The following is a 26,267-nucleotide window of genomic DNA, read 5'->3' as shown; positions in this document are numbered from 1 at the left end:
CAGAACCTGGATCAGCCAGTGGCTACGAGCCACCGTCACAGACCACACACCTACTGGACGGGAGTTTCAGTGTGCCTTTCATCCCCGGTAAGGGACTCAGCAGCACCATCACTTGATGGTAAGGCTGAGGGTGTGTGTAGTTTCAAGGGGAGGGGAATTTCTTTTAGGGCCATCTCTTGCACCCATTCGTTAGGGCCATCGCATCCATTCTATTTTCTGCCCCATTTTTTTCCTTGCCTCAGATAATATCAGACAGTTCAATTTGAATCCAAACACTCCTTGCAGGAGCTTGCTTTCTCTCCCTTGGGAGTTTTGGCCGAATGTTCATAGGCATGGATGCCACAAGTGCGCTCAACACTAAAAGTCTCCCATGAAAAGTTAAGCTGGACGTGGACCTGGACAGAACACTAGGTTTCCCACCAGCCACAAGCTAAAGTCCATGCAACAAGAGGCATGCTGTAAAAACATTCACAGTCCCATCCCTGCAGCATATTCCCACCTAGGTTTAGTTCTCCAGACGAGAAAGCAAGAATCTAGCTTGGAGCAAAAAGTGCTGTTTTTTCCAGACTCTCTCTCCTCTACCTCCACTTTTCAATGTAATTAGGAAGTCTCCAGCAATTAAGTAGTTAAGTAGTCAGGATTTGAAGGAGTGCTTCAGTCTCGCACGGGTCTGAGGAAAACGGGTGTGTCCTTCTCCTAGCTCTGGTGCTCCACGCTGGAGTGTTTCCACATGAGTGGGGGCTTTCATGGGAGCATCTGGGATTATTTCCTAAAATGTGCAGGGGCTGCACAGGGAATTCCAATCACAGTAATTAACTCTCAGCTCATTCAGGGACATGCAAAAATAAGGGTTGGTCACCCAGCACTCAGAGCTCCCCTGGCTGTTTAAGACAATAGGGAGAAACCGAGACACATAAGAAAGTTGGGGGTTACCAAGGGGTCACATGCTTGGAAACCTCCCACAAGCAGCACACTTTGACCTATTACACTTTTCTCACTCCCTAGCAATTAGTCAGAAGAGGTTTACAAAAGGCGGAGTGAAATTGAGAGAAGATAGAGCCTGGAAACAGAAACAACAGCATCTGAGCCACAAAAATGGGCTCAGGACTTTCTAGGGAGCAGAAAATGTACTTTCAACTGCTTCAGCAGCTTTTTAAGGCTGCTGGATGTAGGGTTAAAGAGAAAAATTTAACCAACTTATTGCAGACAATAAAGAAATACTGTCCATGGTTTCCAGATAAAGGTTCTCTGGATTTAAAAGTATGGGAAAAAATCGGACAGAAACTGAAATGGCTTCAGGAAAATGGGACACCTATAGGACATCAGAATTTATTATCTTGGAGCCTAATTAGAACAGCTCTTGTCCCTATTCATACTAGAAATCCTTGTAATCAGAAAGCTCAGACTTAAAGAGAGGGGGTCATAGGGCAAATGCAGGCATGAATACTGAATCTAATTACAGGGAGCTGCCACCACAGAGAAGGGCGGCTCCTCTCTTAGCCCTCCTACTGCCCCACCATTGGAAGAGGTGCAGAAAGATTTACCACTTCTGCGTCCTCCCGCAGATTCTCCTCTGGCATTTAATCAGACCACCACTGCAGTGCAGCAATGTCTTAAAGAAGCTGCAGAGGCAGGAGACTGGAAAGCTTCATCAGCTTTTCCAGTTATCATTAAGCAATATGGACAGCCTGTCCATGAGCCATTGCCTTTTACAATATATAAAGATTTAAAGAAGAGCATCAAAGACAATGGACTTCAGTCACCCTACACTTTGGGGCTTATCTCTGCCATCACTGATGGCTATCAAATGGCCCTCTGTGACTGGATTGCTCTGGCTAGGACTGTTCTGACCCCAGCTCAGTTCCTTGTGTGGCATTCAGAATACTGACTGCTGCCATCAACAGGCCATAGAAAACCACAGGAACAGCAACCCAGTGCAGCTTATTGTGCTACTTGGGACCGGTCAGTATGAACCTCCTGAAGAGCAGGCCAGAATGGATCCCCAGGTTTTTACCCAATGTTCCCAGGTGGCTTCCTGTGCTCTAAAAATGGTTCCAGAAGCTTAAGTTCAGGGGCCCAGCTCCTCTGTGAACATTCAACAAGGAGCCATGGAAGCTTATTTAGATGTTGTTGACAGACTGCAGGAGACAATACAGAAGCAGGTTGAAAATCTGGAAGCAGCTGAAACACTTCTATTACAGTTAGCCTCTGAGAACGCGAATGATAATTGTAAAGCTGTTCTCAATCCTATTAAGCTAACTGCCACTAATATCAGTCAGTTCGTTAAGGCCTGCCAGAAAGCAGGTCTGGAGCAGCATCATGCCTCACTATCAGCAGCTGCTATAAGACAAGAAATTGTTTTGCCTGTAGTAAGCCAGGTCATTCTCGCAGGGACTGCAAAGCCCCGCAAGTTAATTTGACCGGATAAAGTTTGCCCACGTTGTCATAAGGGCAGACACTGGGTTAATCAAAGTAGATCTAACTATGACAAGGATGGCAAACCACTTCCCTCTCAGGGAAACGGGCAGAGGGGCACGAATTCTGGTGCCCCAAACCCAAACAGGAGTTCTCCAGACAGCCATAATCAGTTCTGATGTCAGGGACATGCAGAGTCACCGAACTCCGTGCCGCCACAACAGGGAGAGCAGGATTGGACTTGGTCACTACCCAGGAACTTGTCTTAAAGGAACAGGACAAAACCCTCCTAGCTCCTACGGGAGTGTGGGGGCCATTGCCTGAGGGCACAGTTGGATTGATTTTAGAAAAAACTAGCTTTCCTGTCAAAGGAGTCCTAGTCCAGCCTGGAATAATTCTGATTACCAGGGAGAAATTAAAATTATGATTAGAGCCTCTGGATATCATGTATTCCTGCCCAGACTCGTATAGCCCAACTTCTTCTTCTTCCCTGTATAGTGCCAAATACCCAAGACATTAAGAGAGGAAAGGGAGGCTTCCGCAGTACTAAGAACCAGTTGGTTTTTTGGACTGCTTCCATTAAATTAAATAAACCTCTTTTAGAAGTGACCATTAAAGACAGAACTTTCCATGGTCTGCTAGAGATAGGTGCAGATGTCTCTATAATTTCTAGCCAATACTGGCCTCCAGAGTGGCCACTAACAGAGGCCAACACATCTGTAACTGGCATAGGAGGCAACACTCAGCCATGCAAAAGTGTCTGGTCCATCAGGTGCTATGGCCCTGACGGACAGATAGGGTAAATCCAGCCTTATGTCCTTCCAGCCCCACTTAATATTTGGGGAAGAGACCTTCTTATTCAATGGGGAATGAAAATCACCCTTCCACCTTTTCACTAATGGCCACTGTTCAAACACTTCATAAATTATTTAACTGTCTAACTGCTATGCTTATAGCTGAAACGAATATCAAATAATATTTAATGTCAACTGTAACTGAACAAAATTAAAAAATACTAAAGCTGAAAAAAAATTTCAACAAATATAAGTAACACTAAAACAGAATCTGTAGCTTTCTTGATCACTGTATCCTCAGTGCCTTGCACTTAACAGCAGTTGCTGTAATATGCTGAATGTAATGATGGATGCCTTCCACTATTGCCAGAGGAAAAACAGTGCTAGGAATGACAACAAAGAGAAAACTGAATGCCTAAAAAGTTTACACAGGACTTCTGGCCAAGATGGAAATGGAGGTAGATACACTTTGCCTCCTCGCACAAGCAAAAGGACAACAACAACTTTAAAAAAAAAATAACAACAACTGCCAGAAAATCAAACTATATATAGAAGTCTGACAACTAAGGAGTTAAAGAAACATTCATCCAGATTGGAAGGAGAGACAGAGACAGGCAACAGGGCTGGAGAGGACAGGCAGCAAGGCAGCGGGCTAGAGGACTGGGCGGTACCATATTTGCATGCAGATAAATCAGAGAAACAGCTGGGAAGTGAGACAGGGTGCGCAATGCAGGGTTCCAGCACAGGGGAAAAACGCTTAGAAACCTCTAGGGGTAAAAACCTGCGGGGACTGAGGCGGCAGGAGAAACTTCCAGCCTCACAGGAGAATCTGTTGTAGAGATCCATGGGGTCCTAGAATGTACACAGACCAACCCATCCAGAAATTAGCACCACAAGGGCTCAATTTGCTTGTGAGTAGAGGGTAAGTGACTGAAAGCCAGCTTAGAGCCAAGCAAACAGCACTGTTCCACTCGGACCTCTCCTCCACACAGTGTCACAACTCAGCGACCTGGGTTGCCCCACCCTGGCAAATACCTAAGCCTCTGCCCCTTCCAACCATTTCCAAGGCGTGCCAAGACAGAGAAATATGGCCCAAATGAAAGAACAGATCAAAGCTCCAAAAATAGAACTAAGCAACTAAATGATGAACAGATAGCCAACCTATCAGATGCACAGTTCAAAACACTGGTAATCTGGATGTTCACTGAATTGGTTGAGTATGGTGGCAAAATGGAGGAAAAAGTGAAGGCTATGCAAAGTGACATAAAGAAAAATATACAGGGAACGAACAGTAATGGGAAGGAAACGGGAACTCAAATCAGCGACTGGGAGCAGAAGGAAGAGATAAACATTCAACCAGAAGAGAATGAAGAAACAAGAATTCAAAAAAATGAGGAGAGGCTTAGGAACCTCTGGGACAACTTTAAACGTTCCATCATCCGAATCACAAGGGTGTCAGAAGAAGAAGAGGAAGAGCAAGAAACTGAAAACTTATTTGAACAAATAATGAAGGAGAACTTGGCCCAATCTGGCCAAGGAAATAGACTTCCAGGAGATCCAGGAAGCTCAGAGAGTCCCAAAGAAGTTGGATCCAAGGAAGCACACACCAAGGCACACCATAATTACGTTACCCAAGAGTCAAGATAAGGAGAGAATTTTCAAGGCAAGAGAAAAGGAGACAGTTACCTACAAAGGAGTTCCCACAAGACTGTCAGCTGATTTCTCAAAAGAAACCTTGCAGACAAGGGGATGGAAAGAAGTTTTCAAAACCATGAAAGACAAGGACCTACATCCAAGATTACTCCATCCAGCAAAGCTGTCATTTAGAATGGAAGGGCGGATAAAGTGCTTCCCAGATAAGGTCAAGTTAAAGGAGTTCATCATCATCAAGCCTTTATTATATGAAATTTTAAGGAACTTATCTAAGAAAAGGATAAAAAACTATTAACAGTAAAACAGAGGGGAGGGGGAAGAGGAAGAATGAGAGAAAAGGTACAGGGAATAAGCAGCATAAATAGTAGGTACAAAATAGGCAGAGGGAGGTTAAGAATAGTATAGGAAATGGAGAAGCCAAAGAACTTATATGTACAACCCATGGACATGAACTAAGGGGTGGGACGGTGTAGGGTAGAGAGGAATAAAGGGGAGAAAAATAATGGGACAACTGTAATAGCATAATCAATAAAATATATTTTAAAAATTAAAATAAATAAAAATTTACACAGATTCATGTTTGGTTTAAAAAAAGTAATATCTGAATCTTTAAAATGAGGTAGGGTTCAGCAAACTTTTTCTAAAAGGTCAAATAGTAAATACTTTAGGTTGGTGGGCAATACAATCTGTGTTGCAACCATTCAATCCTACCACAGGAGCATGAAAGCAGCCACAGACTATAGGTAACTTAAAGGGCATAGCTGTGTTCCAGTACAACTTTATTTACAAAAACAGGAGGGCAGCCTGCAGGCTGTTGTTTACTGGCCGCTATTAATATCCCAAAGAAACAGGAGATAAAAATTAAACAAAAAAAATTTTTTACTCTCTATTTTAAACTCATAAAGAAGCTTTTTTTGAAATACCATACAAACCTCCCAAATTTGAAATGGAAATAGACTATCTGTTAATTAGGAAGAAGTGAAACCTTCCTCTAATGGTGAGAATTAAGTATGTTGCTTCTCTTAATTTGGATCATGAGTTTTTGCTAAGGTATCAACAGTCTCTTCATACAATTTCTCAGTAACTACAGTGGCAGTAGCACAAAGTAAGAATTAAAAAATACCAGCTGAATAAATGAATGAACCAAAAGAAAGAAATATATAGAGGGAGTCCTCCACATACCATTTCCCCTTTCAATTTCCCAGTCTACCTTAGTGTGGCACAAAGACAAATAAGAGGAGACACAGATAACCTGAATGTTTTGATTTTCAAACCATGTATTCTCCAATAAGATTGCAAATAAACCATTTTCCAAAGGGCAGACATTTGAGAACAGAAAACAGGACAGCAGTAAACCGCTACTTCTTTACCCTAAAGAAGAAACCCAGTATAAATCTATGGTGGCACGTGGTATAGTAGGGATAATAACCTGGGAGTAAGTTATTCCAAGTTTTCATTCCTCTGTGTCCCTTAAGTGACTGTGTCACTTAACCTTTCTAGGCCTCAGTGTCTTTATCTATAAAATGAGTGGATAAAACTAAGTGAGCTCTGTGTCCTTGATGTTATGGCATCTAATTTTTCTGCATATAAAGATTCTATAGCTTTGCCAAATAGTAAAAGGCCAAATGGATGAAAGCAAAAGTAAAATCTCACAAAACAGAATGGGAGATTATTATTGTGATAAATATAACATATCTAAAATAAAAATGCAGACTAAATATATAAATTTAGGCCCAAGGACCGAGAAAACAAAAACTGGGAGTTATAAGGTAATCCATCCTTCTTTTATCTTCAATCACAGTGCAGCCACACCTAGTATGCTAAGTATATACTCACATCTCAATAGAAACAGGAAATGTCAAACAAGTAAAATATTGTTTATTTTAATTATTATTAAATAATCAAAGGAGTAAAAATAGTTTATAGGAACAAGACAAAACAAATACTTCATCCCTCAGTTGTAAAGAATCTAGATCTGCGACAGTATGGATGGACCTGGAGAACATTATGCTAAGTGAAATAAGCCAGTCAGAGAAAGATAAATACCATATGATTTCACTCATATGTGGAATCTAATGAACAAACTAAACTAACAAGGAAAATGGGGATAGAGTTATGGATGGAGAGTAGGATGATAGCTAGGGGTTGGGGGGAGGTTAGAGGGTAGAAGGGCTGAACAAAAAGGAAAAGGGACTCATGGACATGGACAACAGTGTGGTGACAACTGTTGAGAGGGGGGTATAAGGGAACTAAATGGTAACGGAAAAAAAATGCAATGTAAGATTAAATTTAAGAAGCTAGACCTGTAATTATTTTAGATAGCTATTGATGTAAGACAGTCAATAATATCAAACATGCATTTATCTTGCACACTTAGTAATAAAGATATCATTATTCTTTGTAATCTATGGAGTGCTTATCTAATTTTATATTGGGTTGGCCAAAAAGTTCATATTCACTGTTTTGTTCCACTACCTTCTGCCATCTTTCAGGCAACTTCATAATTCCATCTTCCCAAAACTTTTTACCCTTTTGAGCAAAAATTGTTCCAGGTGCTTTTGCAGTCTTCCAAGGAGCTGAAATTTTTTTCCATTAAGAAAATTTTGTAAAGACTGAAATAAATGGAAATCCAAAGGTACAATGTCTGGTGAATATGGTGGATGAATCAGAACTTCCCAGCCAAGATGTAACAGTTTTTGTCTGGTCATCAAAAAACATGCCATCTTGCATTATCCTGATGGAAGATTATGCACTTTCTGTTGAATAATTCTGGATGCTTTTCATTGAGTGGTGCTTTCATTTGGTCTAACCGGGAGCAGTACTTGTCGAGCATTGTTTCATTTTCCGGAAGGAGCTTGTAATAGAGGACTCCCTTCCAATCCCACTATATACACAACATCTTTGGATGAAGACAGGCCCTTGGTATGGTTGATGGTGGTTCATTTCACTTGCCCCACAATCTCTTCCATTCCACATTATTGTAAAGTATCCACTCTTCATCATGCATCACAATTTGTTTTAAAAATGGAATGTTTTTGTTACATTTAAGTAGAGAATCACATGAGGAAATAGGATCAAGAAGGTTTTTTTTCACTTAACCTTATGTGGAACCTGAACATCAAAAAAATTAACATAACCAAGCGGGCATAAATGATTTTCAACACTTGATTTGGATACTTTGAGTATGTTGGCTATCTCCCGGGGGTATGGTATTGATTGTTCTCAAGTAATGTCTCGATTTGATCCCTATCAACTTCAACTGGTCTACCCAAATGAAGAGCATTGTCCAGCGAGAAATCTCCAGCATGAAACTTTGCAAACCATTTTTGACACATTCAGTCAGTCACAGCACCTTCTCCATACACTGCACAAATCTTTTTTTGTGTTTCAGTTGCATTTTTACCTTTCTTAAAATAATAAAGCACAATGTGCTGAAAATGTTGCATATTTTCTTCCATCTTTAATATTAAAATGGCTACACAAAAATTCAACAATTTTGATTAAGTTTTTTTTAAATGCACACTGATATGACAGCTGTTACAATACAATCTAACAAAACTGTTTCAAATGAAGTTAAAGACAACTAAGTACTACCAAAGCCATCTTACAGAAAAAACCAAAGCAACTTTTTGGCCAATCCAAAATTTACTTGACAGTACTGGATACTGTTTTCAAATCAGTGTCTATAAACAATTTTCCCTAGAAAAGAGCTGAATATACCTAAAATTTAAACCAGGCCAATGATTTCATCACCCTATTTGCTCTTAATTGCCTTTCTTAGAAATGAGTCATCTTTAAATTCCATGTCAATTTACAGAGAATACAAACTCATACATATAAACAAGCCACTATGTTATTTCCAATCATTACAAGATACCAAAACAAATATTAAGAGTGAAAATATTCATCTGTAAATAATAAAATCTGTAATTAGTTATCACAATAACAATCTTCAGCGAAGGCCACTTGAATAGCTATGCCATCAGTTTAGATTAACTTAAACTGAAAAATTGAGTTTGACTAAATTGTGCTTATAATTTACTATTTATTTTATAAGTCAAATTTACAACTTACTAAAACTAAATTTGTTAACCTCAAAAAGAATGAATTTTTAAGATAATAATAGTATTATTTTAAAAACTGAAAAGTATGCCTTCAGTTATGTTAGGCAGAATAACAACTCCTTCAAAGATGTCTACATCTTAATTCCTAGAACCTGTAAATATATTAGGTTCCATAGCACAGAGGAATTAAGATTACAGGTGGAATTAAGGTTGCTAATCAGCTGACCTCAAAGTAGGGATGGATAGTATTCTGTATTATCCACATGGGCCCAATGTAATCCACAAGGGCCCTTAAGTGGAAGAGAGACAGAAGGTCATAGTGACATGCTATGAGACTCAACCTGCCATTGCCCTCTCTGAAGATGGAAGGGCACTATAAGCCAAACATGAGGGAAGCCTATAGAAGCTGGAAAGGGCAAGGAAACTGACTATCTTCTAAAGCATCCAAAAGGGATGCAATCTTGCCTACCTTGTTTTTAGCCCAGTGACACCCAGACTCATTTTTGAACTGAGTTCTAAAAGTCGGACAATGTTTATATTGTTTTAAGCTAAGTTTGTAGTAATTAGTTATAAAAGAAAACTAAGACACCAATAGATTTATAAATGTGTTTTTCATTAATGTCTAAATATGATTACAAAAACTACAACAAAAATCAGAATGCCTGGCATCCTTAATGCGATTCTTTTTTAAAAAAATGTATGTAATACTTTATCTGTATAAACTTACAAAAAAGGTGGTAATATGTGCTATATTTTTTCCAACTAAATAATAATACTTTCCCCTTTGAAATCATTTTGAAATAAATGCCTCTTAAATCTTTAGAAATGAGCTGATCCCAGATTCTTATACATCTCTCTACCACAAAATACTGTGTACTTTCCCAAGTGATAATAATTATAAACTGACCATTATGATAACCTAATTCACATTTCCTAAAAATCTGAGTATATTACACCAAATTTTGACTTTCACCAGTGTTTGGAAAAATGAAACTTTTAGTTCTCTGCACATTTCTAGACCCAACTTTCCATATAATTACATAAAATACGGATCCTATAAAACTCATTACATCTAGAAGCGTTTTTCATAATTTTCATGAAAGCTATTTGTCATTCATTTTGGTAATAAAACAGATATATGCACAGGCTTGGGAATGTTTATACTGTATCTCTTTTATTAAGATGTCTAAGAACATCTCCATAAATAGTTTTTCAAATTGGCATGTAGGATAGGGAGTGGAGGCAGTGAGGCATGAAGAGTAATAAATTGCAAGGTGAGGAAGTCATATACACAGAGAAGCAGCTGAACATGGGGAATTAGAAACCAAGTAATGTGAAAAAAAAACATCATGCATAGGTTGGCCTAGCAGAGCGACTTTCAACCTTTTTTACCTCATGGCACCCACACAAACGAATTATTAAAATTTTGTATTTTTTGCTGATCTGACAAAAAATAGATATAATTTTGATTCATTCACACTGAACAGCTACTGTGTTGCTGTTTTCACTTTTTTATTTGACAATCTAAGGGAAAGGAGGTCAGTGACCATGACTAAATAATCTGGTACTGCATGTTCTAAAAATTCTTATGGCACACAGGCTGAAAATCGCTGACCCGGCATATCAGAGCTTGTACACATCAGGGCTAATTAGATGATACTCATGTTGAAGCATGGAGAGGCAGAATCTAAGGCACAGAGCTGGCGAAGGATATGAGAATGTAAGCAGAATGTATGTGGGGGATGGACTGATGTGAGGAGTCAGGGCCAAACACAATAGGAAAGTTATCCACGCAGGGTAGTGGCCTACTGTATATGTTTTAGAGCCTAATAAAGAAAGACATCAATTGGAAAGAGTAAGTGGTGGCAAAAAGGACAATTAGCTACATGATCAAATAAGTAGATATTTTAAGAATAACATAAGTCAGGTTTATCACCATCAGAAATGAGAGGTAACACATAGAGACTAGAATGAATCCTGTAGTGATGAATTCTAATTGGAGGTATTTGTATGAACACACAGTTTTCAATATATAGATAATGTAGAAATAAATATAATACATACACACATTCTCTACCTGCCTGCTGAAGATGCCTGGGAGCAGCAACTTTTCAGCAGCAGTGAGCATATCACCCCCAACCCCGCCAAAAACAAAAAACAAAAAACAAAAAAAAACAACAGTTGGCTTCTAAACAGCATTTTCCATTAAAAAAAAAAACCCACAACAGGGCTCTTGGACAAATGGCTGATTCTAGGTCTAGAGAAGAAGAAAAAGTATTGAATGAAACCAGAACATCTTGTACAAGAAAGCAAAGGAGTGCTCAAAGAATGCTAAATATAGCAGAAAAGACATAGCAGCCAGCTGCAAGGTGCACTCATTGGCCAGGAGACTAACAAGATAAAACTTGGATCTCTTTGCTACAGATGTTATTAATCAACTAGAGAAACTTGAATGGCTTCTGAGGATTAGATGGTAGCAATATATCAATGTTAATTTCATGATGTGAATGGTTTACTATAGTTCCATAGGAAAGTGATCTTCTTCATAAGAAATATACATTAAAGAACCTCAGAGTGATGGAAAATCAGGTAGGGAACTAAATCTGAGATGTCTCAAGGAAAAAGTCATTTGTACTGTATGCTTTTTAACATGTACAACTAACTACACTGGTCTCTGCATCACTTTGTAGAGATCAATACCACGTATCCCAACCTTCTCACCATTATTTTATTAAAATGAATAAATGGGGGAAAGAACAGTCTCCATTGTTCTGTGTAAAAAAGGTCATAAGAAGGCTATTAACAGTGAAGAAAGGACAAACATGTATAATGTTAAAAGCTCAGCCATGAAAATAGCCTTATGGAGTAGAGACCAAAATTTGAGACTTTATTCTAAACCAAAACAATAGAATTTAAAGATAAATAACAAGAAACTTAATAAGGATGCCAAATCTAGGGTAAAACCCAAGGGAGGGGTGACAAAAACATCAGAAAATTGGAGTTTTACAGAAGTAAATTAAAAACTTCATAGATAATTCATATCACTGGCACTTATCCAGATTTCTAAATTCACTTCAACATATCAACAGTTTCTATCCTGGGATTGGAAAATAGATAAGTAAGACACAGTCCTGTTTTGCCTTCAGAAGTACTTCAGTGTTTGCGGGGAGACCAATAAAAAGTAGTACACTACAAGGTAAAGTAAGTGCCAAAACCAGGAGGAAGGAATATGGTTAGAAGCAGAAAGGAGTGATTAATTCTAACTTAAAGGAACCATTTTACTTAATATCTACCTACATACCCTAAGGCAATATTAAGGGGGAAAGAAAACGATGAAAAAAGGCAGTCTTCACTTCACTATCTAGCAAGAAGAAAAGTAGAAAACCAGAGTGTGTCTGAGAAGTGTTACGGAGTTTCATTGCCAAACAGCTAACTTTTAGGGGGAGGGGAGAGAGGAGAAGTCTGAATACATCCTTGGAGGATGAATAAACTCAATACGCAGAGGAATCATGGGAAGAAGGCATGCTAGACTAAAGAATAGCATAGACAAAGGCAGAGAATGGGAGTATTTAGAGAAATGTAAATAATGTCGAATGATCTTTGCATGGGGATACAGGTAAGAGAAGCAGTATATTAAAAGGCCTCTGAACATGGATACAGATTTAAAGAAGCCTTAGTATAATCTCACCAGCGTTTACTGAAAACAACCTGACAGTGGTACGAAAGGCTGTTAAATGGGGTGAAAAACAAGCAGAATGGAGACAAGTTGCCACCATTTCTAAGAAAACATTTGTAAATATATTTTAAAGAGATTAAAACATCCCCAGTCATACCCATAAAGTACAATAGCCCAGGCTCCATTAAATTACAGTAAAACCATGATACAAATAATTTTAAAATAACTGGGATTTTCTCAAAACTTCAAAATAAAATTAATAGAGGCAAATACAAGCCAGATTTGATATTCCTCTGCTGTATTATGGACCACAGAATATTCCAAAATTCAGTACAAATAACCTAGGAAACTCATATTCCCACATAAACAATTGCTGAGAGTATTATTACATTCAGTACACATTTAAGTCTCAATAAACTCTAGTCACCAAGGTAGAATCTCAAATCTAGCTGGTCATTGCCTTAGTAAACTTAAGTAAAGAAATGTATAATAAAAATGTTTTAGCATCATGAGAAATGAAGGCATAGTTACTTACTGGTATGTCAAAAATAGTTGAGCAAAAGTATTAATCTAAATTTTAAAGTGAAAAAGATTATTTAAATGATAAGAAGGTTAGACTTGCCTATTATGTGAAGGTAAGTCAAGGCTGATAAAACACAAAAAGAAAACACTTTCAGGGATCATCTGGTTTAAGAACTTCTTTAGGCTTCCTCTAAAAATCCTTCCAAAAATAAAATGACTCCATGTGATGATTTAAAATTATCAACTCCTAGATGTTTTAGTGCTAGTAAATCAGTCATGATAACATTGTAATAGTTCAAGTCCTCTTCAATGAGAGCTCTCCTATTGGTTACAAAATTGCAGCAAAGAGAATTCTGAGTATGGCTCACTGTGTTTATAAGAAGAAAAACTGTTTTTGCCTAAAATTGCACACATATTGTAAAATATGATTTTGATAATACCTACCAGAAAAAAAATTGCTATATTTCATATTCCAAAAAGTTAAATATCAAAGATATTAAAAGTTTATTGAGTTAAAAAAATGCTCAGTTATCCTGAGTAGATAAGATACGAGGCTAAAAATCAAGACTACCAGAGTGAGTATATAATTAGTAAAGTCATTCCTAATCTAATCAATTCACTCTGAAACGCATCCAAATCTGAAACAGGAATTAGTAACTGATATATAGCTACTCCAAAGTATTATTATAAAAATATTAAAGATGATGAATAAAAAATGATATTGCCATGCAGTGAGCAAAATAAACTTCGAAATCAGTACCTGTGTCGGAGTTCTTAAGTCCACCCCCAGGTCAGACAATTCACAAAGAAGAATCACAGGACTCAGCATAGAGTCATATTTACAGCTAAGGTTTCTTCCAGCAAAAGAACACAAAACAGAATAAGCAAAGGAAAAGATACACAGGGTGAAACTGAAGAAAATCAGGTGTAAGCTTCCAAGAGTCTCCTCCCAGTGGAATCACATAGGTGGTGCTTAAGTCCTTGAACAAGCTGTGACAATACACAAATAGTGTTGTCTATTACAGACGTTCCTAAGAAATGTGGTGATTTTTAATTGGGGGCTAGTTATGTGAGCACTTCTACTTAGCACATGCCAAAACTCCAGAATCCCAGAAGGAAGGCATGTGCTCAGCATAAGCCACATTGTTTGTTCAACACTTCAGGTTCAGTGAGCCACTCTGATCACTTAGGTAAAGTTTTGTAACACGGTAGAGGTACTGTTTTATGAGAGAGAGATGGCCTTTCTAAGAATGGGCAATCTCAGGACTGTTAAATTAAGTCTATTCTTCTCCCCAAGTACATTACAAAGGAATATTAATGAGGGTAAATTATTATGTCTCTTAATAATTTCAGATGGATTAAAGTCTTAAATATAAAAAAAGTTAAAACAACTAGAATAAAATAATAATTAAGGGTTAACGTTTACTGAGCTCTTGCTATATCCCTGGCATTATGTATTTTATCTGTATGACCTTCTTTAATGTTCATAGCAACTCCATGAAGTATTGAGAAATGATACTCAAAATACTAAAAAACCAGTATCACATGGCTGCTACATCATTAAGGTGTGTACTTTTTAATATCAGCCCCAGAGATAACTACTATTATTATCTCCATTTTATTTTTTAGAAAAGAAGCAAACAGAGAATTCAAGATATACAGCTAGTACATGACAAAGATGGGATTTTTTAATTTAGCCTGTTCCAGAGCACCGACTCTTAATCATTGTGCTATACTGCCTCTCAATTAAATAAATAAATAAATAAACCATAATTTAATCACATTAAAATTTAAAACTACATATAGTAAAAAGCATAATAAATAAAGTTAGAAGCCACTGCCTGAGAGATTATTTGCGACACTCGTAATAAGCATTAAATTTACATACAAGAAACTTTTCCTTACAAGATAAAGGCAAAAACAAAATGGGAAAAATCAGCAAAGTAGGTAAGTAATTCAGAGAAAAGGACACCGAACAGCCAATAAATACATGAAAAATGACAATATCAATAATAATAATAATAACATATGCAAACTAAGATGACATACCATTTCACACTCACAAGACTGGGTACATTTTTTTAAAAAATCAGATATTGGCAAGGAGGGTAAAGATGAGAAATGACATAAATCTTCATTCACTGCTGGGAAGTATAAATTGGTAAAACTATTTTAGGGAGATACTTGGCTGCATCTAATAAAGTTGAAGATCCACATATCCTCTGATCCAGTAATGGTATTTCTAGGTTCACATCCTAGAGAAACCCTGACATGCACATCAAAGACACATGAGTAAGGGTGTTCACTGCTGCACTGTCTTGATATGTTTTATTACTGAGAAATAACTCAAATGTCCATTTGAGCTGGGGAACAGAGAAAAAATGATATATTTAAATGCTATTATATAGCATATTACACATATTATACAGCAGTAAAAATGAACAAAGTACACCTATAATATACACATGTAACACAAACAAAATTGAGTAAAAAAAGTTGCAGACCATAATGTATCACTTAAATAAGCTATAAGATATATATACAAAACAGTATTATGTATTGTTCACAGATAAGCAAATGTATTAAAGGTTAAAAAACTACACATGGCCTCTCTGACATGGCTTAGAATTCACTGTTTTAAAGCCAAGCACACAAGAAGAAACCCACTTGTTACATCTTTCACTATGATGCTACTGAACACACTACATAGTACCATACATAGTAAAGTCTTCTCTTTATGAGACATCAGTGAATATATTGGGGGGACAGGGCGAGGGGAAAGGCTAAAAAAAAAACAACAAAAAACCAATGTTCTAATTTCCATGTCAAAAATTTGGAAAAGGCAAGATCAAACTAAAAGAAAGTAGAAAGAAGGAAATAAAGATATGAGTTAAAAATCAATAAAACAGAAAAATAGTAAACAATAGACAAAAATCAGCAAAGTCCAAATTTCATTCTTTGAAATGAAGAAAAAGGGATAAAAAATTACCAATATCGAAAAAGTGGACATCACTACTATAAAGATGTTAGTAAGATAATTCTGAACAGCTTTCAGCAATAAATGACAACACAGATGAAGCAATTTCTCAAAAGCCAACACAAAAAGAAATATACATATATATCTCAATGGGTCAACATCTATTTTAAAAACCAAATGTTATTAAAAACCTTCGCACAAAGTAAACTCCAGAATCAAAAGGTTTCATTAGTGAATTCCCTTATACCTTTAAGGAAGAAATAACATCAATTGTACATAAACTCTTGCAAAGGGCAAAAAACAGGAAAACACGTCTCAACTCATTCATGAAGTTAGCATAACCCTGATACCAAAATGTGACAAAAATAAAAATAGAGAGATGTAGATATATAGAGAGCGCAATCTTGCTCATGAATATAAATGCAAAAAACCTAAATAAAGTAATAGGAAATCAATTCTAACAACACTTAAAAGGATGATGAATCACAATCAAGTGAATTCATTCCAGGAATAAAAAGATGGTTTAATATTTAAAATCAAGAAATGCAATCTACCACATTAACAGCAAATATATAACAATAATAATAATAGTCTGATCATTTCAATAGTAGAGAAAGCATATGGTAACAATTAACATTCACTCACAACAAAAATTCAGTAAATGAAATAAAAGGAAACTTCCTTAATCTGATGAAAGATGTGTATTAACCACCCCCCAGCACACATGCACACATACAAAAAATTTAACAGTTAACTATTAAAACTTTCCTGAAATTCTATCATCATTTCAATTCAACATTGTTAGAGGTCCTAACAAATGCACTAAAGAGGAAGGTGGGGAAATGGAGACTTGCAAATGGTATGATTGTACAGTACATATAGAAATTACACATCCACAGGCAAATTATTAGACTAATAAGTGAATTTACCAAGGTATTCGGAAAAATAAGTCAAAGTACAAAAATCAGGTAAATTTGTTCAAACAACACAAACTTAAAAAATAAAAATTTAAAGTACCATTTATAACAGCAAAATCAGATACCTAAAATAAAGCAAATATGTATAAAATTTTACAGAAAACTACAAAAACATTAGCAAAAAATATTTCTAAAGTCCCAAATAAAAAGAACGAGTTTTGACATATATCATGAATTGGAAGACTTGCTATAGCAAGTATGTCAATTTTTCTCAAATTCACAAAAAATTCAATGTAATCCTATCCAAAATCCCTGCAGGTTTTTTGCAGAAATTGGTAAGTTCATTTTAATATTTAAATAGACTGAAAAAGGTAAGTTAAGCAAACCCTGGAAAAGAACAAAGATGGAAGACTTTCACTACCAGATGTCGATAGTTGTCTTAAAGATAATGGTAATTAAAACAGTGTACCAATGGCATAAGGATAAGCAAAGAGACCGATGAACTAAGAGAGAGTCAAGAAATATATGACAAAAATAACTGTAGAGAGAAGGAAAGATTGAGTTTAAAAAACTGATTAATCTTGACCTCTACCTCACACTATGCACAGAAATAACTTCCAGATGACTTTGTAGCTCTAAATGTTAAAAGTTAAAAAACAAATCTTTTAGAATAAAACCCTATTGTCATCAACTCTTCATTATTTTTCACACTTTTCCCTTTTAGATCAGAAGACCTAAGATCTTAAAGACTAATGGTCATTCCAGGTACATGTGAACTTCTAAAAGTTATTTTGTCATTAAGTTACAGGAACTGTGAACTGAATGTGGTGAACCTTCTGAGAAATGTCAAGTACTAAGTGGATTACTGCTGCCATCTTCTGGATACAATGTTCATTTCCATTTCAATCACATTTGCTTTAAAAAGTCCTAGTAATAAAAAAGCACATAAGACCTTAAAATGTAATCTTTTCTTAACTTCCTTTATCTAACAGAATAGAGATGATCTCTGTGAATTAAATCTGTAGTCTCTCTGTGCAACTTAATAAGCCTTTGGTAACAATGGTTATTTTTTCCAAGTTACAGGTTTATGTGAGTGTAAAAAAATTATATTGCCTGAAATCCACTTAAAATTTAATATATCCATAAAGCCTACCAATTTTCCATTCACCTACTGAAAAATCATTTTATATACTGAGTAAGTACGTGAGTCACTTTAAACACAACAGATACACTCTAAACATATGGCATAACATATACATCACTTGCAACGTTTCTCAAAATATACATGTATACATATGCATGGTGGGTCTTCTAGTACTCACTCATATTGGTTTCCTTACCTTCCAAGCACACAGGAAAATTGCTTAGTACATAACAAGTTCGTAACATTAGTTTGGGTCAATAAGCTGTGTGTGAAAGTTCCATGTGCCATCTGCAGGCCAAAGTTAGTAATTGCATGTTTGAGACCTTCAGGCACTCTTCCTCTACCACAGTGACAAGATGGCCTCAAAAGAAGATGGCAAAGCCTCAAGGTAAAAACAGCTTAGAACACTTACGAACTTGCCCTAGAGATTTGTTCATATCTACAAGAAACTTTGTAAGAGTAAAAAATAATGTTTTATTGTGTTAAGCCCCTGATAACTGGCACATAATGTTAACTGAGCCTAAGCCAGAGTTATCTTAACAGCAGCACTACTGACATCTTGAGCTGGATACTTCTTTGCTATGCGTGCTGTCCCAAGCATTATAGGACATTAAGCAGCATTCCTCGTTGTTTATTTGCTAGTAGCACCCCTCAATGGAACCCCTCAATGTGACAACTAAAAATGTCTCTCTGACATTGCCCTTCCCTCCAGTTGGAGAACCATTAGCCTCACTTAACCTGAAAAATACAAATGTCTCTCTCTCTATATATATGTGTATGACAGTATATTTAACCACATGTCATGTGACACAAATATATGCTTTATTGTAGCCTTCATGGATATAAATTTACATTCTCAAACTAGGAGAGTTAATTTAACTGAAAAATAATCCAATCCATATCACAAGTCTCTCTAGCAGGAATGTCCAACCTGCGGCCTGTGGACCACATGCAGCTCAGGATGGCTATGAATATAGCCCAACACAAAACTGTAAATTTACTTAAAACATTATGAGATCTTTTTTTGTGATTACGTGTTATAATGTATTTAATGTGAGGCTCAAGACAACTGTTCTTCTTCCAGAGTGGCCCAGAGATGCCAAAAGGTTGGACACCCCTGCTACAGTAAGGCAAACAAACATTCCAAAAGGGTAGAGAATTCCATACATACTATGCTGTTCATTTCAGAGGACTCATAGCTCCCAACAGGGTGGACATTTCCAATGGGTTCCAAGCCCTCTTCATCCCACATGTATGTTCCATCAGAGCTATCAGATGGAGAGAGTTCAAATGAAGAACCGACTCTGTAGTCTGTATCTGGTGAAATCAAGTTATTCCCAGAATTATGTTTCGTACATTCACTCCTGTCTTCAATTGTTTTTTTTTTAAAAAAAGAGAAAGAAACAGTAATTAATTCACAAAAATATAATTATTTCTCAGGTTCCAAAAATACAAATTATATTTTTATATATATTTTAAAATAATAACTTGATATAGCAAAAAATTTAGCAAAGAGCATTCATACTTGTAGCATTTTCTAACTTCTAAACAATAAATAAATACAAAGGTGAAATGTTGAAAATAACCAACTGAAATGTTTCCCAATAGATGTAAAGAAAATTCAGAATCATCTTTGACTTCTGCAACATTTCTAGAAATACAAGTAAAGCCTAATATTCCTTTAACATTTCCTAAGATACTTACATTTAAGCACTGGCCAGGAAACTCCTTCCTCTGTGTGTATCTTTTTAGCCTCACAGTTGGTCCCTAAGGAAAAACGTTGTTCTGACAATCACTCCTAACTAGAACACCCTTAACAATCAAGGGTTATACACATCTCTAGATATGGCCTAGTGCCTTGACCAGGCCATGTGACTTTATCCAGTCCCTTCAGTTTGTTCTTCTTTCAGGCTGTACGAGCACAAAAATAAATTTGCTCTGACACTTAGTGCTAAGATAACCAAGAAGAAGCAGAAATGTTTAACATTTGCTATCTCACTTTCCTCAATTAAAAAAATAAAGCTCCTCTGAAAGTATTAACTATAAAGCTTGTTATAACAAGAAATCTACGTCTTTCATTAAAAAAAAATTAAAATTTCCTGGGATAAGAAAATTCATTAGATTAGACATAGCTGCTCATTTATCCTTTGGTATAACTTTTACTTTTAACAAACAGCGATGATCTACTACCCTAAGAAAAGAGATGGTTTAAAATGGCATGCCAGACTTCTGGTCAAGGTGGAGGCATAGATAAACACACCTAACCTCCAAGCACAATTATATCAAAAAAAATAGGTACACTACAAAATAAATATCACCCAGAATTTTCAGAAAATCAAGCTGTGTGGATGTCTGACAACTAAGGATTTAAAGAAGCCACACTCATCCAGACAAGTAGGAAGGGTGGAGACAAGGGGAGACATGAAGAGGCGTGGAGAAGCAGTGCAGAGATGGGAACAGGTAGTCTCACATCCACGTATGGTGGATAAAAAATGAGAGGGATACCTAAGGAATGAGAGATCCCAGCCCCAGAATAGACCATCCATTCCAGGGTCCCAGCGCCAGAAAGGTAAGTCCCCATAACTTCTGGCTGTAAAAACCAGTGGGAGTTGGGGCAGCAGAAAAAACTGTGTCCTCTTAAAGGGCCCCCAAGGGACTCAGGACCCAGGCAGACCCACCCCCTCTGGGATTCAGCACAAGGGAAACAGCTGGAAGGGTACCAGTGGCATATGGGGAGAAAGTAAAGTGCAAGTGGGGAGACAGATTCCTCCCAAGCAAAACTCCAGAAGCCAGGCAGTGCCACCGTCCCCTCTGAGAGCCCTCCCAAACACAGAGCAACAGAGTGTAGACACAGGTTGCCCTGCCCTGGCAATTACCTAAGGCTCCGCCCCATACAACTTAACAGGTATGTTAAGACAGGGAGTCCAGACAGCTCTACATAATATATAGAAACAAACACAGGGAGGCTGCCAAAATGAGAGGACAAAGAAATATGGCCCAAATGAAAAAACAAAACAAAATTTCAGAAAAAGAACTAAATGAAATGGAGCTAAGAAGCTTTATCAGATGTACAGTTCAAAACAATAGTTATCGGGATGCTCCAGGGCCTTATTGGGTACTTCAACACCATAAAAAAGACCCAGGCAGAAAGGAAGGCTGCATTAAGTGAAATAAAGAAAACTCTAGAGGGCACCAACAATAAAGGCAATGAACCTGAAAAGCAAATCAATGATTTGGAACACAGGAAGGAAAAAATCATTCAATCAGAACAAAAGAAAGAAAAGAAAATTCAAAAAAATGAGGATAAGCTTAGGAACCTATGGGACATCTTTAACCGTACCAACATCCAAATCATAGGGGTGCCAGAAGGAGAAGAGGAACAGCAAGATATAGAAAATTCATTTGAAAAAATAATGAAAGAAAACTTCCCTAATTTGGTGAAGGAAATAGACATACAAGTTTAGGAAACACAGAGAGACCCGAAACGGACCACACCAAGACACATCATAATTAAAATGCCAAGGTTAAAGATAAAGAAAGAATCTTAAAAGCAGCAAGAAAGAAGCAGAGAGTTACACACAAGGGAGTTTCTGTAAAAAACTCTGCAGGCTAAAAGGGACTGGCAAGAAGTATTCAAAGTGATAAAAAGCAAGGACCTACAACCTAAAGCACTCTATCCAGCAAAGCTATCATTAAGAATTGAAAGGCAGATACAGTGCTTCCCGGAGAAGGTAAAACTAAAGGAGTTCATCATCACCAAGCCATTGTTATATGAAATGCAAAAAGGAATTACACAACAAAAAGATCAAAACGATGGATATTAAAATGCTAATAAATTCACAACTTATCAGTAAAATCCAAATAACAAACTAAGCAAACAAGCAGAACAGGAACAAAATCATAGATATGCAGATCATTTGAAGGATTATCAGTTGGGAGGGGGAAGGGGAAAAGGGGGGGAAATGTGCAGGGATTAAGAAGCACAAATTGGTAGGTACAAAATAGGGGGACATTAAGATAGTTTAGGTCATGGAGTAGCCAAAGAACCTATATGCATGATCCACGGACATGAATTAAGTGGAGGATTACTGGAGGGAATGGGAGTACCAGGTGGAGGACGACAAAGGGAAAATATTGGGACAACTGTAATAACATAATAAAGTATATTTAAAAAATAAAAATAAAAAAATAAAATGGCATGTCACTTGTTGGGGAAGTGTAAGAAATTGTTTTTGAAACAAGTAGGAATAGGCCTGGGTATGACAGTCAAAAAAGAACAAAGGTAAGATTCTTTAGGAGAAAGTTTTTATTGATGTTCTAAAGTTAAAAACAGAACAGGACAAAAGTCACATGGAAGAAAAATGTTGCCCCTCTACTATTTTACCTAGATTCATTCCTCCATGAAGTTGATAATATCATGGATTTAGAAGATAACCCTAAATGTGAATTCAGTTATATTATCTAGGAAAAAGCAAACAAACTTAAGCATATTAATATTTACCAGAGACACTTATATCTATCCACTCATCAGTTTTACTGAAAGGTTTTTCATTTTCCTTGGGATCAAATATATCCTTTGGTGGTTCATTTTCATGCTTCTCTTCTTTGAGAGGAATTTCCTCTGGAGTTATTCTAGTTCTGTTGGAGTCTTCTATGTCTATAAAATCATCACTGAAGTCTTCACTTAAATCATTCTTATCAGAAGATGACAAAGAAGACAAGGAAATATCATCCACATCATCACTCAGGTATCTAATTTTAGCATCATGCTTCATGGTCTGGCCATTTTCTGTTCTATAATTATCATTTTCAATTAGCTCTTGGTCCTTGTCAGTAGCTCTGACCTTAGCCAAAAGTGCAGTATCTTCCTCTACACACGTGCCAGCAGGTGAATTTTTATTACCATCAACTGTGATAGTCCCAGAAAATGGAGATCGACTAGATTTCAGTAGAGGGGGATGAGCCACCCTATAACCCAAAGTGGAAGTTATACCTGGGCCATTTGGTATAGCCAACTTCTTTCCACCAGCAGCGTAAGGCCTATTAAATCCATACCCTAAATGTTCATTCCCATTGAGTACTTCTGACTGCTGGGAATTTCTTGTTAGCATAGTTGACCTCAGAGGCACTCTAATGGGCAGCTGTTGGTTCTGATAAGGCTTAGTAAGATCTGCAGCTCTATTGAAGGAATGTGATCTGGTTATAGATGAAGGTGGAAGGAATGAATTCTGAATGGAATGTGAAAAACTCTGTGACCTTACCATTTTTTCACAAGTAAGAGATTTAATATTGTCTAGGGATTGTGCTAAGCTTTCTCCAGAACTGCTTCTGGTAGCACAGGAGTTTGCTCTAGGCCTCTGTATGCTACCAGTCGATCGATTTCCATAAAATCCATTCAACTGTGATTTTGGAGCACTGATTGAAGAATATGAAGTCCTTCCTAAAAATGTGCTTTTGGTGAATTTACCCAAATTAGATGGTCCAGACAAAGACTTTTGTTTTAACTCCTCTGTAGGTGACACAAACATAGTGGATGGCTTTGCTAACTTTGATGTGAATAAAGAAACACTTTTCAAACCTCCTTTTATCCCATTTTTAGCAAACATTCCTTGAGCAGATGTATGTTTTTCAGGGTTAGTTACTTTATCATGTGAACTTTGGGTATCATTAGACTCTTCAGCACTTTGTGCACTAAGTTGGTATTTAGTAGCCGGCCTCCAATTAAATGAATGAGGTGATGGACAATCAGAGCCGTTATTTTTGATGTAACTTTTGACATTGCTACTCTTGGAAGTTCCCAATAAATTAACAGGTGTCCCACTTGACATTGGCTGCAGTGTACTTCTTACAGATTTTGTTCCATACTTTGGCAACTTGGAACCCAAAAAAGTCTTGATTTGTGTTTTTTCTTCCATGAGCTATAAGGTACATTTGTTCTTAAAATTTGACAGAATCTGAGGAGAGAAAAAAAGAAAACAAAAAAACAGATTACACATTCCTAAATAAAGTCAATTACATAGATTATTACATAATGTGAATGCATATTTTTATATAATTAAATGCAAGAAAACCCACAAAACTACTCATGATTCTTACAGAATTCATAAATATGGAATGCAATGATTAAATTAGTAACTTAGAAGAAAATAAAAAACATTTTTATTAACACTTATAAACACTTTTATATACCTGGGCTATAAGTGATTATAGCAAAACCCAGAAATAACAAATTAAACTACTAAAGAATATATTAAAAACCCACTTCTCTAGCATATATTTTAATTTTAATCCAAACTATTTTTTAACTTTGGGTAATTTTATATCCTTCAACAACATGAACATGTGATTTTTGGTTTATTTACAAGCATACATGATCTTATAAAAACCAGGCTACATTTTTAAATGTTCATCATTCAAGTCATGGGAAGGATATAAGTGAAGAATACAATAGCACCAAAAAGTCTAATGGCATTAAGGGCTGAGATATCAGCTGTCGTTTTAAGCAACAATCTCAAAAGAATTTTTATCCAGCAATATAAAAAGACACTACAGTTAATGTCAGAATAAAAAGTATGATAATTCAATAAAGCTTATTAGTCCATTAATCTCAACCTCTCTGATTTATTTTAAAGGTAATATAAGACAACAAACAGAAAAAGTACAATGCACAAATAAGAACATAAAAGTAGAAACAATTAGTGTCCTTTAATTGAGTAACTTTAATAAATTATGACAGGTCATATGATGAGATTAAAAAGATGAAACAAAAATATTAAAAGGTGTACCCTAACATTAATAGAAATATAATATGGTCACTAACTATGTGTTCACTGAGATTATATAAAAAGTCTACAAAAGCACCCACAAGAGCAAAATGCAAATAAAAGAAAAATATATGCTTAAGGGTCAATGATGTTTTTAAACTTATGTATCTTACGACATTATCTTTAATTTGTTAGTTTTATTTTTTTAATCTAAAAATTGGTTCCACGTCATCCCTGACCTTAAGAATTTAGAGAATTTCTAGAGTGCATATATGTTATTAATTATGTCAAAAGTAATACTCAGGAAATCATACAGACTTTCAAGTAAAGATGGTGGGGTACAACAGAATTACCAAATCTCATGTCCCCAATATTTTTTTTAAAAAGGAAAACAATATATGCATTTATGTATGTACGTGTATGTGTGCATGTGTGTGTATAATTTTTTTAGCAAAAAACCCACCAGCTGCCATCAAACAAGGAACTGTTTAAACTAAGAACCTCTGAACTTTAGAAAGTAGACAGAAAGATTTTGTACAGTATGATCCGACTCCTAGCCTGATTACACTGCCTGGAAGCAGTAATGAGAAAAATAGATGAGTTAATAAAACTTCAAAGTTTTAATGACTATCCTCCAATTTGGAAGGAAAAATTCAATTTGGCATACCCTAGAAAAGTCTAGAAAACATCTTCAGCACAGAAGCTTCGAAACCTCAGTTGAGACAGAGTGGCCACCAGAACCTGTTGACTTCCAAGGCACTATTCTGAATTGAGAGAAGGGTCTGAAGCTACTAGAAATACACTACACCCTAAGCATGATGGAGCGAGGCCACTACAGGACACTTAACAAAATCTAAAGAGACAGGAAGGAGAGAGAGCCTGAAGTGCCTGAAAAGCTCTTCCCCTATTACCACTTTATATCCTTCTACTAAAGAGAAAACAGAGAACAACAAAAGGTACATCCAGGGGGTGCAGTAAAAGAAGGAAACAAAGTTATAGCTAAGGTAAGAAAGGCTTGGAGAATTAACTCATGTTACATCAGGGCCAATACAATATCTGATCTAGCTAAGCCTGTACCTAGCAAGATAAAAAAGAACCACCACTTAACTGTACATGTAACAGTGGATTCTTTTGACATTATCTCTGTAAATGCTGACTCTGACTAATTGATGTAGCTTGTAGATGAACAGCATGTTTGTATAAGAATCCTAGGCACTAACGTCAAAGACACATACTCTGACTTTCAGGGATCCCAGCCCTGGGAGATTTGCTGACCTTCAACCATGAAGCCAGGATGACGTAGAGACAGGATGATGTATGCCCAGGGTGACTAAACCAGGA

At 36.5% G+C, this 26,267-nt stretch overlaps 1 protein-coding gene across 4 annotated transcripts in view; it reads right to left on the bottom strand.

Moving 5' to 3' along the window:
• The window catches only part of CCSER2 (coiled-coil serine rich protein 2), a 212,363-nt gene that overhangs the window by 140,273 nt on the left and 45,823 nt on the right, over positions 1-26,267 (bottom strand). For 3 of the 4 annotated variants that reach the window (XM_054580458.1, XM_054580460.1, XM_054580459.1), the window contains exons 2-3: positions 22,664-24,116; positions 19,334-19,530 (exon numbers count right to left, since the gene is read on the bottom strand). In XM_054580458.1, the coding sequence (XP_054436433.1) occupies positions 19,334-19,530; positions 22,664-24,077 (1,611 nt within the window). In that variant the 5' untranslated portion in view covers positions 24,078-24,116. Of the gene's footprint in view, positions 1-19,329; positions 19,531-22,663; positions 24,117-26,267 lie in introns of all 4 variants that reach the window. The other variant, XM_054580461.1, reaches the window with a different exon arrangement.

Source organism: Pteronotus mesoamericanus, unplaced genomic scaffold (assembly GCF_021234165.1).
Source record: "Pteronotus mesoamericanus isolate MK-2021 breed Mesoamerican mustached bat unplaced genomic scaffold, CSHL_Meso_final contig_59, whole genome shotgun sequence".
NCBI lineage: Eukaryota > Metazoa > Chordata > Mammalia > Chiroptera > Mormoopidae > Pteronotus > Pteronotus mesoamericanus.
Note: the sequence above shows the minus strand (reverse complement) of the source record. Positions and strands in the feature narration are given on the sequence as shown.